Raw genomic sequence first — 17,933 nt, 5'->3', positions numbered from 1 at the left:
GTGACAGAATATTAGACTATTGTGACCACTTGCTTTGAATATTTACCATGATGACTAAGGAAAAGGGCAGGTAGAAAGACAAGTGTTCAGAAAAGGAGACTGAAGTCCTTAGGTACTCCATTATTTCAGGACACTAAAAATCTTTATACAACTATGAACATTGTTTACCATTTTCAAAGTTGATGAGAATTTCTCATTTCTTTATGGTTTTTATAATATATGGAAAAGTATGTTTAGAATCTGATAAAGCAGCTTTTAGTTAGCCCTTGTGTGTACTAAAAGATTATACTGATTCAACATTCAGAAGTTTATATAAACTCTTATTTCCAGACCTTGCCTAATTTAAAAAAACTTTTTAGGCTATGCCTTCAAGCTCTGGATGTAATTTTCATTTATAATTATTTTTTTATTCACTAAACGATTAATACCAGTCTTGGTGTGGCTGCTTTATATTCTTAGTTGTAGGACTTCCATTCAGCTAGATTTCGGGTGGTTCTGTAATGTGTTGCATTTTTGATGTGGTCATGGGAGGATGCGAGTACTGCATTTATGAACACCACCATCTTAAATTGATTGTACTATTTACATACAGTAGAGGAAATTGTTCATATATACAAACATGTATAAAGATATAATGATACAATTTTGCCTTTAGCAGGCATATTGTGAAGATTTCCTGGATATACCAAAAATTTTTATACTAAGAATTCAGAGATTAGTCCCTGGAAAGACATCACCTCTTTTGAGTTTTTTGTTTCTTTCGGTTTGGTTTGGCAGCTCTTACTATTTTTTTTTTTTTTAAGTATCTTATGTTTAATTATGTAGGCCATAGTAGTAGTCTTGAAAAGTTTATGAAGATGCAGTGCATTGACAGTTATGTCTTCATTATACTTTACTTTATTCCTTGTGCCTTCCCCAAGCTTGGCCCACTGGCCCTTTTCGTCCATTCTATGAAGTACCCGGCATTCTGTTCTTTATTCATATTAAAATAAAAGTGTTTCCTTTTCATCCCCCCTCCTTTGGCAATCATTAGTTTATTCTCTGTAACTATGGGTCTGTTTATGGTTTTTTTGGGGGGGGGGTTAGATTTCACAGATAAGTGAAATCAGATGATACTTGTCTTTCTGACTGACTTAGCATAATACCCTCAAGGTCCATCCATGTTGTTGCAGGTAGCAAGATTTCATTATTTTTTTGTTGAGTAATATTCCATTTTATTCCCAGTCAGGATACATGCCTGGGTTGCAGGCCATGACCCCCAGCAACCGCACACTGATGTTTCTCTCTCTCTCTCTCTCTCTCTCTCTCTCTCTCTCTCTCTCTCTCTCTCTCTCTCTCTCTCTCTCTCTCTCTCAAAAATAAATAAATAAATTCTTTAAAAAATATTTCATTTTATGTATATGTCACATCTTTACCCATTCATCTATTGATGGACAGCTAGGTGTTGGCTCTTGTAAATAATGCTTCAGTAAACATGGTACATATATCTTTCCAATAAATGTTTTTGTTTTCTTTAGGAAATACTCAGGTGGAATCGCTGGGTTATATGACAGCTCTGTTTTAATTTTTTGAGGAATCTCCATGCTGTTATCCATAGTGCCTGTACCAATTTATAGTTCCACCAACAACGTTATAAGGGTTCCCTCTTCTCCACATCCCTCTCCCTTCCTCCCTTATCCCATCACTTGTTATTTGTCATATTTTTTTATGGTAGTCATTCTGACAGGTGTGAGGTGGTACCACATTGTGGTTTTGATTTGCATTTTCCTAGTAATTAGTGATTTGGAGTGTCTTACAAGTCTTTTGGCCATCTGTATGCCTTCTGGAGAAATGTCTGTTAAGGTCCTCTGCCCATTTTTAATTGGATTATCTTTCTGGTATTAAAACTGTGTGAATCCCTTTATATATTATGTATATAGACCTTATCAGATATATTATTTGCAAATATCTTCTCCCATTTTATAGGCTGTCTTTTTGTTTTGTTGGTGGATGTCTTCGCTATGCAGAAACTTTTTAGTTTAATGTAGTCCTGTTTAATTAGTTTTGCCTTTGTTGCACTTGCCAAAGGAGATTTAACCAAAAATATATTGCTAAAACTGATGTCAGAGAGTTTACTGCCTGTAGTTTGTTCTAGAAATTTTTAGTTTTAGGTCTTACATTTAAGTCTTTAATCCATTTTAAGTTTATTTTTGTATGTGGTGAAGAAAGTGGTCCAGTATTTGTGTGTGTGTGTTTATTGAAGACTCTGTCTTCAATTTATTGAAGAATCTGTCTTTACCCCATCATATATCCTTACCTCCTTTGTCATAGATTGTATAAGTGATTTATTTCCAGGTCTTTGGTATGTTTTAGATTGTTAATACAAATTAGTTATGTTTTATTTGTAGTGTCTCATATTTCATTTTTATTTAGGCAACAGAATAACATATTGTAGTTTTCTATAGCAGACATACAGAATCTGCAGACTTTTTTTGAAAATCAAGACTAGGAAACATATATATACATATTTAACAATATAAGTGCTCTGTTGTATGTTTATATTAAATAGCTGAATGAGTGAACATATTGTAAGAGTTAGAAGAGATTAAAATAACTTAAAGCTGGAGTTAAGAAACAAAAATTGTCACCCAATTGCTATGAGTTTGGTACCCTCAAAGAGTTTAGACAGAGAGGAAGATATACCAGAGGCCAATTAGTACTGCATGTACCTTTTTACCTGTTCTTTATAGTCACTGTAGTTAATAGTTAAGCCCATAAAGTTAGTAGAATTGGATTATACTATTTTAGCTGTCACATGCACTTTCATTAAGCTTCTGCTCCTGTCCGTTTCACTCTTTGTTGTTCTAGAACATAGGTTATTGGAATGACCTATGTTACTATCTGTGAAAGCAGTTACTAAGGAGAATTACAGCTATGTGCATTTGGTTTCTAGTGAAATAAGTTAAAGTTCTAAGCCTATACTTTATTTTGGGGTAACCTTATAGTAGAATTTATGGTGTTCTCTTTAAAAGCTTTAATTTTGTTAAATAAAAATATGACCTGTGTTTTTTAGGTTCGCCGTGTCTCATTTGCAGATCCAATATATCAAGCAGGATTGGCAGATGACATTGATAGGCGATGTTCTATTGTTAGGGTGCATTCTTCAAATAGTTCTCCCACAGTAAAAAGTGTTAAAACTTCACCTACTGCACAATCTAAGGTAAGCTGTATATGTATGCATAGAATTGTGTTGCATAATTTGTCTTAAAATTAACTAAAAAAACTTGTTTGGATATATTGTTTTTTCATCTGCTACTTGATAAGCAGACAAGAGGGGGTGGTAAGAGGCAATGATGACCCAGTAAGTAATTGATTATGTACTTTATTACATTTTAGATTTTCTGAAAATATTAAATCATTGCAGTCTAAGTGGTGAGAATAAAGTTGTAAAATTGTAGTTATCTAGGGTTCTGAGTTTGTTTTCTCTCCTTTCTTCTGTCTAGCATAATACTACTACAAGCAAAGGATTTCTGTTCCCAGGATCACGTAGCCCTAAATTTAAGAGCTCAAAGAAGTGTTTAGTAAGAAGTGCTTTAGTTTTCATGCAATTTTTTTTCATGTTTAAGTAAGGTGATCTCTTTTTAATGGATTTGAAATTTATTCTAAGATTACAGAAATGGCTAAAGAATCCATACCATGCCCCACAGAAAGTATTTACCCGGCTTTAGTGAACTGTATGGCACCCGTTGACATCATTTTACCTCAGATTACGTCAAACATGTGGTAAGTGGCTATTTAGGCTCTAGCTTATTCTTAAAAATGCACCCTATTTAAGAAAATGATCAAGGTTCTCATATTTAGGATTGACTTACATGCATCTTTACACACATTTTAGAAATAAATAAAATTTCAAGTGAGAAGATGGGCCAGATAGAACAGTAAGAGAAGTATTTGTCATAATGGCTGACATAAATTGTGTGCTTATTTGCCAGGTGCTGTGCTGACCTCTTTGTATCCATTATCTTATTTAATCATATAAACCCTGTAAGAGTAGTAGTATTTCCACTTTATAAGATGAACTTTACAAAGGTTAATCCACCAAAGTCAAGCAGTCATAATGTTAGTGAAACGATAGGCACACACTGGGTTTAGTTTGATTCCAGTGCTATTGCTTAAACTAGGCATATACATCAGATTAAAATTTTTAGTTTTAAATTAAATGTACATATGCTTATCCTTAAAAGACGTTAGGTAGGCCTATATAAATTGATTTATGATTGAACTTACACCAGGAAACTCAACTAGATAGGCCCTCACAAATAGAATAAATATAAAACTACAATGACCTTCTACCTTTTTCTCATTGTTTGTTCAGGGCAAGAGGACTGGGACAACTCATTAGAGCCAAGAATATAAGAACAATTGGTGATTTGAGTACTCTTACAGCATCCGAAATAAAAACACTTCCTATCCGTTCTCCAAAAGTGTCCAATGTAAAAAAGGCTCTCAGAGTATATCATGAGCAACAGGTAAAAACTTTCACATCCCCAAAAAAAACCCTTTTATGTCAGCTGTAAATCTTGTACAAACCCAACCCTGTGCCACCTAATGGTGTTGCTGTCAACAGTAGACTGCATATACAATGATGTCCCATAAGATTATAATGGAACTGAAAAATTCCTGTCACCTACTGACATCGTGGTGCAAATGCACTGCCTGTTTGTGATGATGTTGGTGGGAACAGACACACTGCACCGCCAGTCATATAAAAATGTAGCACATGCCGTTACGCACAGTGCTTAGTATTTGATCATGAACAACCACATTACTGGTTTATCTATTTACTTCACTAAACTTTGCTGTTATTTCAGACTACTCTTTCTACTTATGCCAAAAATAGTTTGTTGTGAAACAGTCTTCCATGTTACTTGACTACATCTCTTGATCGCATCATTTTCCTTATGCTCGATTTAATCTTATTGTTTTCTACAGGAACATGCTCTACAGGCTTGTAGCCTAGGAGCAATAGAGTAATCACACAGTGTGCTTGTGTAGTAGCCTATTCTGTCTAGGTTAGTATGAGTATACGCTATGATATCACACCAACAAAATTGTCAGACACATTCCTCAGAATGTGCCCCGTTGTTAACTAGTGACTATAAATGATCCAGCAATACAGTTACATAAATTTGTTCTTAAACTCTACATACTTAAAAGGCCCATTTCACGGCACTGCCCTTTTATTCCCTGTCCTTACAGTCAAGAGTAACTTAAAAGGTCACTTTATAGTTCCACAGAGAAATCTTCTCCTTTTATTTTGAACTAGTCTCATGCAGTGCACCTCTCAACTCTCTGAATTCTGTTCTGTCACCTTCTCTCATTCTTTTATACAGAGTCGGCGATTGGTTTCATGGCTGCTCTTTTTAAAACCCTGATGTTAAAATCTTAACATTTACAAAAATCTTGCAGATTTGTAATTAATAGTATTTTGATTTTGATATCAAACACAATTGTGACTCTTTTTAAAAACTTGTTCTCTCTGTGACCTTTTTGCACAGAAACATTTTGGGTCATTCGTGTTTTTAGAGTTTCTGATGAAAGCCAAAATTCTTCCCCTTAAAGTATATATGGAGCCCTGGCTGGTGTGGCTCAGTGGATTGAGTGCCAACCTGTAAACCAAAGGGTCGCTGGTTGGATTCCCAGTCAGGGCACATGCCTGGGTTGTGGGCCAGGTCCCCAGTGGGGGCCATCTGAGAGGCAACCACACATTGATGTTTCTCCCTTTCTCTCTCCCTTCTCCTCTCTAAAAATAAATAAAATGAAAATATATATAGAGAGAGAGAATTTTGTATGTCATTTCAGAAGGGTTCACAGACTCCTGAAACCAGAGGTCTTTTATGTATCTATTAACATACAAATTTGTGAGTAAATGAAAAAATGGTCTATTAAAGTTGAAAACCATCATTGTATATTAGAATTTTTGAGTCTGGAGTTTGCTAACTACTGAAGATTTGAAAGTCCCATACTTAATATTACTTTGTGATTTTTAAAAACATCTGTTAGCTTTTTAAAAACCCCAAGAACTGGGTTACTAATTTTCAGTCTCATGGATCGAGAATTTAGTTTCTGAAATATATTCTATGGTCCATGGGCTCTATGAATTGTCTCTAAAAATTAAATAATTTTTTTAAAGCTGCTTTATTGAGACATCCACATACTGTAAAATTCATTCCCCCCACCACTCCAACACACAATTAAGTGCTCTTTTTTACAGAATGTTTACAAAGTTATACAACCACCACTGCGGCCTAATTTTAGAACATTTTTATCATTCCAGAAAGAAACCTTTACAGCTGTTAGCATCCTTATTTCCAACCCCTAGGCAATTACTCATCCTTTTCCTCTGGAGGTTTGCCTGTTGCAGACATTTTGTAAAAATGGGGTCATATAACCTGTGGCATGTTATGACTGCCTTTCACTGAGCATAATGTTTTAAAGAATCACATGTAGTTTTTTGTGTCTTCTAAGTAGAACATAGTGTCTTAGCAATATTTGCTAACAAGCTAATAATAACTTGATGGGCTATCATATTCTATTTCGGTGTTAGTACTATCGTTAGTCCTATTAAAAGTAACTGAATTTGTTGGTTTTGTTTTGTTTTTTTTACTGGTCTGAATGTATAATCAAGGTGAGGTCTCGTGGATTAGAAGAGATTCCTGTTTTTGATATTTCTGAAAAAAATGTAAATGGAACCGAAAATAAACCTGTCTCTTCTGACGAAGAAAGACTTGCTTCAGGTATATTTTAGCGAAGTGAGACAATTTTATTTACAAGATCAGCTGACTTTCTTCAATTATTTTGTTACACTTTTAGTTTTAATTTTATTATGCCTTGTGAATTACACAAGTTTTTCCTTTTTGCGCTAGTTGCCAAGTACTTAAAAAAGTAATTCATTTTACTTCAAGTAAAGCCTAGTTCCTATTTTCTAATTGTCAACTCTACTTCATTAAGGTCTAAAATAAATATATGAACTAAATACTGTGTTATGGTTATATTTTAATAAAAATGAAGTAGTCTGGCAATTTTTTGAATGGCACAGAATAAGCTATGATAGATTTTCCTGTTTGATTTCTTAAGGAACGGGTACATACCTTAGCCTAAAGTTTCGGTTTGAATCCTAGGCACATAAACTTCTTATTAACTTGAAAGGAGATGTATACAGTTTAAGTTTTATCTGAAATAGATCTAATTGTGCTTTTTTTCCCCTCTCTTAGATTTAATTGATCCTGTTGCTTTAGAGACTCCATTATCTAAAAATCTTGTGGCACAGGTTAGTGCACTTGCTCTTCAGCTGGATTCAGAGGATCTGCATAATTACTCAGGAAGCCAGTTATTTGAAATGCACGAGAAACTTGGTAACATGGCAAACTCTATAATAAAAAATCTGCAGTCACGTTGGAGGTCACCAGCCCATGATAATGCTATTTAGTATTTTAAGAGAAAATTGAAGGTTTTTTTAATATCACTGAATTTCTTGATTTATAAAATGCTTTAAAATGTAGCATCATTTCAGACTGAACATTTGCAAAGTTGGTAACATTTTAGAACCTGAAGGGAGATGGCATATGTTCATTATGTAAGGTCATTTGTTTTTTCTGTAGTATGTATTTTCTTGGCTGCTATGCATACTTTTTCAAACATTTAAATATCGTATCGAAATGTGAAGACAAAACTAGAAACAAGAATACATTTATTTCACTTAGACTCATGCGTATTCTGATGACACATTTTCTGTACACCTTATTTGAAGTGAAATTGAAATTATTTGGGTTTTTTCCCCTTGAACTGATAAAAGGTGTTTATACTTGATTTTTTTTGTTTTATTTATATTTGTTGTGCCTGAGGTTTAAGAAATTTGTTCTTGGTAAAACACCTTATATCCTAGGTAAAAGAATTAGAATATTTTCACAGATGTCAACTTTGGGCAACTTTCAAGGAAAATACCAAAACGTTCAGCTTTTGGGTTAAAGTATTAGAGCAGAATTTACTTACTGAGATGTTCATTTATTTGCATTAGCAAATATTTGTGCAGCACCATTTGCCTGTGAAAATGTACTCACAAGACATAGTATTCATTTTAAAGTGCATGACTACTTGTACATTCTGTATAAATTACAGTGTTTTTAATTTATAAATTTCAACTTACATTAATTGTGTGACTTTCTGTAGCTTCTTGTAAATACCTTTGTTTTGTTTAATAGAGACATATTTTGTATATATTAGGTACTGATATATCAGTATGGGCTATGGAAGTGCTTCATGGACTTGCTGCAGATGTTTGTAGGATTCTCTATTTACAAATAAAACAGCAAATAGTTTTGTACTTAGTAAATACTCTTAGTTAAAACATGAATTTATTTTCTAAAGTAACCAGAATGAGTCAAATTACAGAAATACGAGAGTGTTACATGACAAGTTTGCTATTTGTAGATATACTTTTTATCCTTTTGGTTTGGAAGAGGGTGTCAGCCCCTAGGAAGCATGCCTCATTATATTTCTTTTTAATGGAGAGTTAGAATATTTTCATTACAACGCAGACTATAAGAAATGTCAAATTTATCTGCTTTTTTCACCTGCACCTAAAGCAAACTTGGAAGAAATCTAAAACTCCTTTGAAATATGTATGTTTTGCCTAGTTTTTAAAAAATAGGGTGTATGTAATTAAAACATTCATAAATTTTACTGACTAGATTAGTGCCTCACTTCCCATATTTGTTTTGACTTTTTAAATAATGGCAATATCTCTAATTTATTCTCTGAGTAGAATGAATGAGCAATCTCATTTTCATACTGGGTTCACAGCTAGCCCCTGCTTGAAAATGCACACAGTATTCCAAGTTACAGAAAATTTAATCCTTGTGTCTAATTTAGCTCCTATATTCAGAAGGGGACCACCATCCAGCCACAATAAAAGGGTCTTTTGTAATCATAAATCCATTATCATTACAAATATTTTGGAATCTAACTTTAATAATTATATACCAAGGATGGTTTTAAAAGCAATTCCGGGACCATTGAACTGAGGATTGTAACTTGAAGTAACTAATGAAAAATAAGAATATTTTTAACAGAATTTTAATTGCAGCTTATATTGTCTGTTATTGCACAAATGATGTATGACAGTAAAGAGGCATGTAAGTTTTTAGTGGACAAGTGTATATGTGTGTTTGGAGGAGTCATTTATTTCATAATTACATATTTTAATATTTGTGTGAATCTAACTTACTTGCTGGTGGAATTGAAGGTCTTTGGGGAGGTGAAGAGTATAGCAGAAAGCCGGACCAAAGTGATTAACATTTATTACTTAGATCATTGAATTTGATACAAGCACGGGTATTAATTGAAAAACATTGTGATTCAACAAGGACATATTTTAAAATATTTGAGGGCAAAAACTGTTAGCTAAGTCTTTATCATTGATATAAATGTATCTTTGAGGAACCTTATGTTCAATATTCTTGCCTTAAAATTTTCTGCAAATTTTTCCGTGAATGATTCCTGAATAGCAAAATGCACTAATGTTCTTTGATTAGCTGCATTGTGTTGTTTCACTATTAAAGTGAAATCACCTTTGGCAGATATTTTCTAAATGGTTAATAAAACAAATGACAAATATTATAATAGCACTCAGATGTGATCTCTTACTATGCATTTATTAAAAGAATCTAGTTGCATGCAGAAGCATTGTATAATTTTTTATGTTCCAAAATGGATTTCATAGTGGATTTAAATTTTAAGTATTTCAATGAGCCCATTAAAAATTCTCTGCTATTTGAACAAGTTTGAAAGCCACTGTTGAACAGTGCATGGCTTTTGCTATAATTCGATACAGTAAGGGATTAGTCAGGTTAAGTAATAATGCTTTTGGATAATCCTGCAAAAAATAAGATTTAAATCTGAACACTAAGAACATGGGAATTCATGACATTGCCTGTGGATTTTTTTTTTTTTTTTCATACAGCTTGAAGGTAGTCAGGAATTCTGTTATATATGAAAGAAGCATATGACTGCTAAGAAAGTTAGCTTATATATTGCCTAAAATAAAAATGGCACGGCAAAAAACAAAATTAGGGGGAAATAAGAGGTGTACAAAGTGTACAAGTAGAATTTTTTTTTTTAAGGTAAAGAGTAAAACTATAAGTGCTGTTTAAAAAACTGGGTTAGTTGAAATTTAACAGAAGCGGAGTTAAGATGGATGATGGTTCATGTTTTCCTTCAATGCCATGTCTTCCAATTTTGACTTGATAATCTAGTAGGAAAGGCCTGGGTTCCATTTCATATTCTTCATTATTGATTTTTTAGGGAGATCAGTTGTAAACATTATTAGGTTAAGACTTGAGTACGAGGGAGGAGCTGTTTGCTCATTCATACAACCCATGTCCAGTTTATTCTCAAGCCTTTTGAAAGGTCTTGTATGTTTTATACAAAGACGTTTTTACTTTTAACAGTGCTTCTCAAACTTGCATTAATGTGTGAAAATGGTGATTCTGATTCATTAAATCTGTGGTGGAGCCTGATGATTCATTTCTAAAAACATCTAATATGACCCATACAAAATACTGATGTCTACAGATTACACTTGTAGTAGGCAGACTGAAGAAGCTTCAAGCTGTGAGTTTGGTTTTGATAGCCCAAGTACATTTAAGTCCTTAGAATTATTGCCACAAAAAATAAAAGCTAGTCCTTTAAAAAAAAAAACTTTAAATTTATGAATTGGAGACGGAGACTGGTCTTGAATACATCAGTTTAAACTTCAGATTGTAAAAAAGAATTTTGCCTCTTGAAGCCTTTTTAATATGGAAGATTTATGTTTTTAAGTAGGCAGATAGTTAAGTATTTGATATTACAAGGAATCTTATTAAGCAGTTTGAACAATGAGTCTTACGGGTATGTGTGGATTGTGTTGTTTTTGTTTTTTTTTAATATAAAGGTAAATTTTAAAATATTCAAGATGACATTTTGTCTCTAAATGAGTCTTGCCTTCTAAGTTATGGGACTTCATTATTTTATTCATAAACATTGATAACAAGACTACCCCTAAGATTAATTTGGCAGTAAAGCTAGCAACGCCAAAATAAGTCACGTGTGACAGACTGCCTTATGATTGTACTGAAGACCTCTGGAGACTTTGCTGTTCCGTGACATGGTTGAAACTCCTATTTCATTGTAAAGTGCAGTTAGAAAGACAGTTGAATAATGGCATTCTCTGAAAATGAGGTTTTCTTGGCATTTTGTTAAAGCATTGTATTTCCCTCACATTTAAATACTTTTTTTGGTAAGAGCTCCCCTCATCCAAAGCACTTAAAATATAATCAAAATATAATCAGAAGTTAAGTAATATAGTAATCAAAATTTATTGACTGCTTGATCTGTAAAACAAATCTGGGCTCGGTGGTTTCTGGTGGCCCAATTAATATGTCTGTTACATGCCAGGCTTTGTGTGTTGCCTTTTGAAAGCATCCATTAAAGTCTGAGTCACATGGATTTGAAGATGTATAGACACTTAGTGGAACAGCAGTCTCACAGAATCATTAGTGTTTATTCAGTTCTTATAATAGAATGTTAAATTTTCCAATGTGATCTTAACCATTTTTTCCTTTTATATACCAAGCCTTTCACGAAAAAAAAACCCAATTAAAACCAAACATGAAGTGCCAAGCTGTAAATGCTTACTCCCCTGAAATACACTGTTAGAATACAAGAAAATCTTTCTTTACCTGAGAGTACAAAAAATTGAAGGCAGTATTTAAATTGATGTCACAGTGAAGAAAAACCTACCTAGCTTTTGTCCTTATTACAGAGTAAACATTATCTTTAGTCTACGGCGTACTGATTTTTAATTGTGGGTAAAAGTAATCTTATTAGACAACAAGCTTATATGCTGGTAGAGATTGGTATACTGGTAAATGATAAAATTTTCAAGGAAAGGCATCATTAGTTTTTAAATGGATAAAATGTACATAACTAGAAAGTTCACCTTCAAAATAGTGTCGTGGAATATAGTGTAACAGTTACTATGATGCTTAATTGAAAAATAATTAAAGAATATTTTTATAGAATGGGAACTTTGAAATAGAAAAATGGAACTAAGAACAGAATCACTTTTAAATACAAAAGCAAAGATAGCAGTCTTATCTAGTACATTTTTATAGAGCAGAGGAGGATAAATTACAGCCTGATACCTTTTTTAAAATAAATACTATGAGCTAAGAATGGTTTCTACATTTTCTAAATGGCTGAAAAAAGTCAGAAAAATATTTGTGGCATATGAAAATATGAAGTTAAAATTTCAGTGTCTGTAAATAAGGCTTTATTGGGATACAACTGTGATTTTTACATTAATTACTTTTGTTGGCTTTCCTGCTACACTGAGTTTAGTAGTCTGAGTGTAGTGGTCTGTATTACCTAACATTTACTGTCTGACCATTATATAAAGTTGGCCGATTCCTGTCGTAAAGGATAGTTTTATTCACACATGGCATGTTGTCAGTTTGGTTATGTGCTTCCAGCTGGCAGAAAGGGGATCTTGCTTCCTTCCTTCATTTCTGTTGCTGTTATTCAAATTTTACTTTATAAAATGGATTGGATTCCCCTGATTCCATTTATGTCTTACTATTGCTCAAATACGCAACATTTTAAGAGATATTAGTACTTTTTAGGAGCGCTTTTTCTTTTCCTTAAACTGTTAAAATATAATCAGTGTGTTTGCCATGGCTATTCATGGACCTCGATGTGTCAGCGAACGGCATCTGGCACTAACTGGTTAAGTCACAGTTTGCTTTCTGTGTTGGTGAGTAACTGGATTAGTTTTAATCTAAACACTACCTCCTGTGGATAGACTTGACTAATACGCACTTAGAGAAAGACAAGAGAAGCCAAATCATGTATAAAAATATTACATGTATTAGCCCTGTAATATTTTTCTTCTCATGACTTGATAAACTTTCTAAGAGAGCTTAGTTTTGCATTCAGAAAGTATTTATATTTGGTAAGTCAAATAATTTAAGTTGAAACTTCACAGAAGTACCTGTTCATTCCTCAGTTAACTGCACTAGTAGTCCGGAAATAAGGGTGCAGTCCATTTTATCTGTAATGCTTCATACAAGGTTTGCAGCAGATGGCCCTTTACTAATAGAGCATTTTCAGGTTCATTATGAATGGGTTGAGGGAGGGAAAAAATCTTATGATTCACAGTAAAACTTTTCATGAACTATTGAGAATTGACTGTTATCACTTGCCAATTGAAACTGGATGTTGAAATATTTTAAAGAAATGCACTTTAATCTGAAATAAAACTATAAAAACTAAACCATTCTGGTATGTGTTTGCTTGATTTGAGGTTTTAATTTTTTAAAAAAAATTTTACTGAGACCTGAAATGAGTAAGAATATCCAAATACCAATTTAAACATTTTAGCTTGTTTACAGGTGTTCTGTTTTATGGGTTCCACACATTTAAAGCCATATTTTTAAATGGGGGGGTCGACTTGGTGATGTTGGCAAGATACCATAGTATTAGTTTATTATTGCCAGACTGAGTGGTTTAAACAGCAAAATTATTGTTTCACTTCTGGAGGCTAGAACTCTGAGATCAAGTGTCAGTAAAAGCTGTGAAGAAGGCTAACATGAATCTCCCCTAGCTTTTGGTGGTTTGCTGGCAATTTGGCTTCCTTGGCGTATAGAACCATCACCCCAAGTTCTACCTTCATCTTCACATGATGTTGTTTATTTGTCCAAATTCCCCTATTTTATAAAGGCACCAGTCCCATTAGATTAGAGCCCACCCCTATGACCCCATCTTAATAATTTCTGCAATTACCCTTTTGACAAGGTCCCATCTGAGGCAGTGGAGGTTGGGATTTAATGGATTTGGCTGTGAGGGGTGGGAACATACAAGAGAGGAGCATAGAGTAGTTCCAGGAGTACTGGTCATGGAGGGAGCCGAGTTTGAGTTCTGGCTGGAGTGTAAATGTCACTTTTCTTTATAACCTCTTGAAGATGACTCTCAAGACACTGGTTCTGTGCAGCCTGAGGTGCTACGAGTGTGGTTGTCAGGATAACCAGACAAAGGATCTCCTCGGTGTCTGCACCAACAGAAATGGGGGCCCAGACAGACCATGGCTGGAGCAAACAGGAAAGCTTGAACTCCACATATTGCCAGTGTTCTGGGGGTGTCCATTGTGATTTAATTTCCAGGAAATGGGATTGCTAGGAATCACTTTCGGATAATGGAAGCATTGGAGGGGTAGGCACAGAACAAGATTAACCATGAGTTGATTAACTTTTGAGGCTAGGAGGTGGGTATGTAATAAGTTAGGTTGGGGTGGGAGTGGGGAGCAGAGGGAGAAACTGATCCAGAGAGCCAGCACCTACCCCCCCAAAAGGGAGGGGGGTGTGGAAAGCAACCTGGGAATGAAATGAGCTGGGATGTGATAGGTTTCTGCACTCTGGAGGAAGGTAAACAACCGGTGAGCTTGTGATGCAGGCTGCATAGAGCATGCATAGCCTGAGAAGGCAAGATGACACCCTGTATGGGGATAGACAGACAACCGCACCCCGGCCTGTGCCTAGAAACTGCCCCCTTCTGCAAAATGTTGGCCGGAAGAGAAAAGACACTGGGGAGCTGTCAAAATGGCAGACAGTAGTGTCACCGGTTGAAAAGGCAGACACCCTGTAGGCTGACACACATGGTGGACATTGGGTAGAACTGGCAGTCCCAGGGACATTCCCACAGAACGTGAGTTTGGAGAGGGGACTTCATTAAACGAAGTGTGCAGAAGTGCTCTCTTCCTTGCCTCCCGCTCCATTGGGGTGGGGCACGGCACAGGAGTGATTGCGGGACCTGCAGATCCTGGGCCCACTCTTGGCTTTGTGACTGGCATGGGCAAGAGAGCTCGCAGAGGTAGAGTCCCACCCTGGGGTGTGTGACTGGGAGCTGGGCCTTGGGATGGTAAGACCCTATGCAGCACCGCACACAGGTCCCGAACTGCTTCCACTTTCTCGCTGAGAGCCAGACTGGCCGGGAAAGTTCCCCTGCTGGAAGGGCACAGGCAGCCTCAGCAGCCAGGGCCCCGCAGATGGAGCTTCCCCTTCACAACCATCTGGAGTGATCTATCAGTGCTCCGGAGGGGGAGAGAGAGAAAGCTGCTGTGAGGGTGTGATGATACTGGAACCCGCAAGTGTGCACCCCAGAGAGCGAGCCTGAAGATGGGTGTGGCCATCTTGAGTCCCAAAAAGATAAGGAATGATGGGGAACTTCTGGGCATGGGTTTGGATTTCAGTCTTTCTGGGAACAAGTGCTTTGCAGAAGAGGTTGTCTTAGAGCAGGGATGCTCCCAGGCCCCTCAAATTGGGTACCTTGTTAATAAAAACCTTTTCCCTTCTTCACTCGTCCTCATGTTATGCTTGTGCATGGCAGCAGGCAGCCAGAGGCCAGGCTGCCTGGTTTGAGGTATGCTGGGATTCTCTTTTATATTTTTTGAAACTTCTTAATTGAAACTTTTAGAAAACTAAAATTTTTGAGTTAAATGTTTTTTTTTCTATTTTTCTCTAGCAATTATAAAATGTGCTTTGCAGCCTTATAAAGTGAATAGGTAATTTGAAAACAAAAACATTTATTGTAACTGAGGTAGCGTATACTTTGGATGTTTCCTAAATTCGGGGAAAACCATTTCTAATGTGCAATGGGATTGTTGCCCGGCTTAACCTGGATTTTTAACCCAGTTTAAGTGAAGATTGAAGACTTGGGAGGGGGAAAGTGGCTATCTCTCCTGCCATTAAAATGTTTGAGAATGGTCTGCCTTTTTCTTGGGTCTGTAAGCTTTATAAAGATATGAACTGTGTCTTGTTTATCGCTCTAACCCTGGCATCTCACAGTGCCTAACATACATGTGTAGTCACGGATCATACGCAAGTGTGGGCACTCTTCACCAGTTTACCACTCCCTGAGTCTCAGAGAGAAACATGTATTAAGTCTGCGGGCACGCCACCACCATGATGCTCATTAGCTGGCCCACCATCTACACGTAGTGGGTGCAGGCTCTGCATGCCAAGCCACAGCCCTGGATGCCGCCGGGGCTAGTGGAGGCCGAAGTGTTGGACACAGTAAACAAACTCAGAGACTGTGTAGAGTCTGTGTGCCCCCCAGCAATGGTGGCCTTCGGGGCCTGAAGTAGGGGTTGTCAAATATAGTGGTGACAGTGAGTGCACAGCAGGGCCTTGCCACTGAGTGAGGTGCACACCCGCGCAGGGAGCAGCATGGCAAGGCTGAGGCTGCCAAAAGGGTCAGAGAGCAGTGCCTAGCACAAGCCACCCACTGCACCCAGGCCAGCAAAGCACCATGTGCCCTGCTACTGCAGCTTGTAGTGGCTCATGTGCCAGCAGCAGAAGCACCACGGCTAAGGCCACAGAGGCCAGTGCAGTGAGAGGTGGCAGCGCCAGTGCCTGCATTCATGGAGAAGGTGAGCAGTGCTGGCATGTGCCCCCAAGGCCCGGCTGTGGCCCAGCCCAGGCATTGGGGGTGCCATACACATTCTCTCTTAGCCCTCCAGGCTCAGGTTGAGGGGTTCATAAGGGTTCATGTCAGGTGTCGGGGTGGGACGGGCGAGAAGAGGAGAGCTGGTTGAGGTTGACCCAGGCACAGTGCGCACCGTCAGGCTAGGAGCAGCAGTGGTCCCTTCTCAGAACATCAGGGTCAGGTACCCCATGTCGACTCCAATGCCCCTGGCTTCCCTCTTCTCAATTCCTCCTCCTCTGCCTCTTACCATTGCTCTCAGCTTCACTCTGCCTTCTCTCTTCACTGTGGTTCCCTTGGCTCCAGCCCTCCTGCCTGTCACTGCCTCTAAACCTCATGGACCTACCCGCCCATTAACACCACAGCAAATCCCTGCTCGCTGGCCCCATCTGATACTCACTGACCCATTTCTGACCCCAGGCCCCACATGACCCCGTTGCCCCATGTCTGACAGTCATTTTGTCACCTCTACTCCAGTCCCATCCATGATGCCCTCGGCTCCCCTTAGCCACTGTTGCCTAGCTCTCCTCATTACACTGTCTCTGTCCCCATGGCCACATCTCTGTCCCCATGGTTGCATTTCTGTCCCCCACAGCCACACCTCTGTCTCCAGGCTCCACCCGTGCCCCCCACATTCCCATCTCTGAGCTCCGTTGCTTTCTCTCACCCAGGCCCTACTCCTGACCACCGCTGCCTCACCCTGGATGCCCCAGGGTTCCACTCCCACCAGCTCCATGTCCCCTGCTCCAGCGGCCTCCAGGCTGACTCAGGACCACCCATCCCTTGATACCCTGGTGGTGAGGGCTGAGGGCAGAACTGCCTGCTGGCTCAGATGGGAAGAGAAATGGACAGATGGTAAGAGCAAGAGAGACAAGCAGGCAGATAGGGCTGAAAGTCAAGAAACACAGGAGGGACAGGCAGAGGCGGCCATGGCCCCATCCTTCTGTGTCCTCCAGCCCCACCAGAGATTGATCCTCCAGTCCCAGTCCTCTTACCTGACGGTGCCTGAGACACTGGCTCCCCATTGCCCACTTCTCGTCCCCTACTGCCCACTGCACCACTGCTGCTCTGGAGCTCTTCGGCAGGCCACTCCCTCACTCCGTTCTCCAGGGGTGGCTCCTCGGCTCCCTGTCTCCTCCCACTGCCCGCTCAGGCCTTCAGGGGCCGCTCCACCCAGTGCCAGCCTCCAAGGGGTCCGAAGTGGCAGAGACCCACCCCCTTGTCTGTGCTGCCAGCAATGGGTGGGGGCCACTCTGGGTCCCTGCTCCCCTTATGAGAAAGGGGAGGGTCCAGGGGAGTTATTCTGAACCGCCCTTCATGATCTGCTCCCCCTGGCAGTCTCTGGCATCTCACCTGCCTCATTAATAAAGTGGATTAAAAAA

At 38.1% G+C, this 17,933-nt stretch overlaps 1 protein-coding gene across 5 annotated transcripts in view; it reads left to right on the top strand.

The window, feature by feature from the left end:
- RIF1 (replication timing regulatory factor 1) overlaps positions 1–13,348 on the top strand; it is a 66,112-nt gene extending 52,764 nt beyond the window's left edge. For 4 of the 5 annotated variants that reach the window (XM_045831900.1, XM_045831901.1, XM_045831899.1 and 1 more), the window contains exons 31-36: positions 3,053–3,199; positions 3,483–3,560; positions 3,647–3,762; positions 4,355–4,508; positions 6,668–6,776; positions 7,254–13,348. In XM_045831900.1, the coding sequence (XP_045687856.1) occupies positions 3,053–3,199; positions 3,483–3,560; positions 3,647–3,762; positions 4,355–4,508; positions 6,668–6,776; positions 7,254–7,468 (819 nt within the window). In that variant the 3' untranslated portion in view covers positions 7,469–13,348. The remainder of the gene's footprint in view (positions 1–3,052; positions 3,200–3,482; positions 3,561–3,646; positions 3,763–4,354; positions 4,509–6,667; positions 6,777–7,253) is intronic. The other variant, XM_045831903.1, reaches the window with a different exon arrangement.
- Positions 13,349–17,933: the final 4,585 nt, after the last annotated feature.

The sequence above is a fragment of the Phyllostomus hastatus genome, unplaced genomic scaffold, assembly GCF_019186645.2.
Source record: "Phyllostomus hastatus isolate PE091 unplaced genomic scaffold, TTU_PhHast_1.1 phas_contig_1, whole genome shotgun sequence".
NCBI lineage: Eukaryota > Metazoa > Chordata > Mammalia > Chiroptera > Phyllostomidae > Phyllostomus > Phyllostomus hastatus.
Note: the sequence above shows the minus strand (reverse complement) of the source record. Positions and strands in the feature narration are given on the sequence as shown.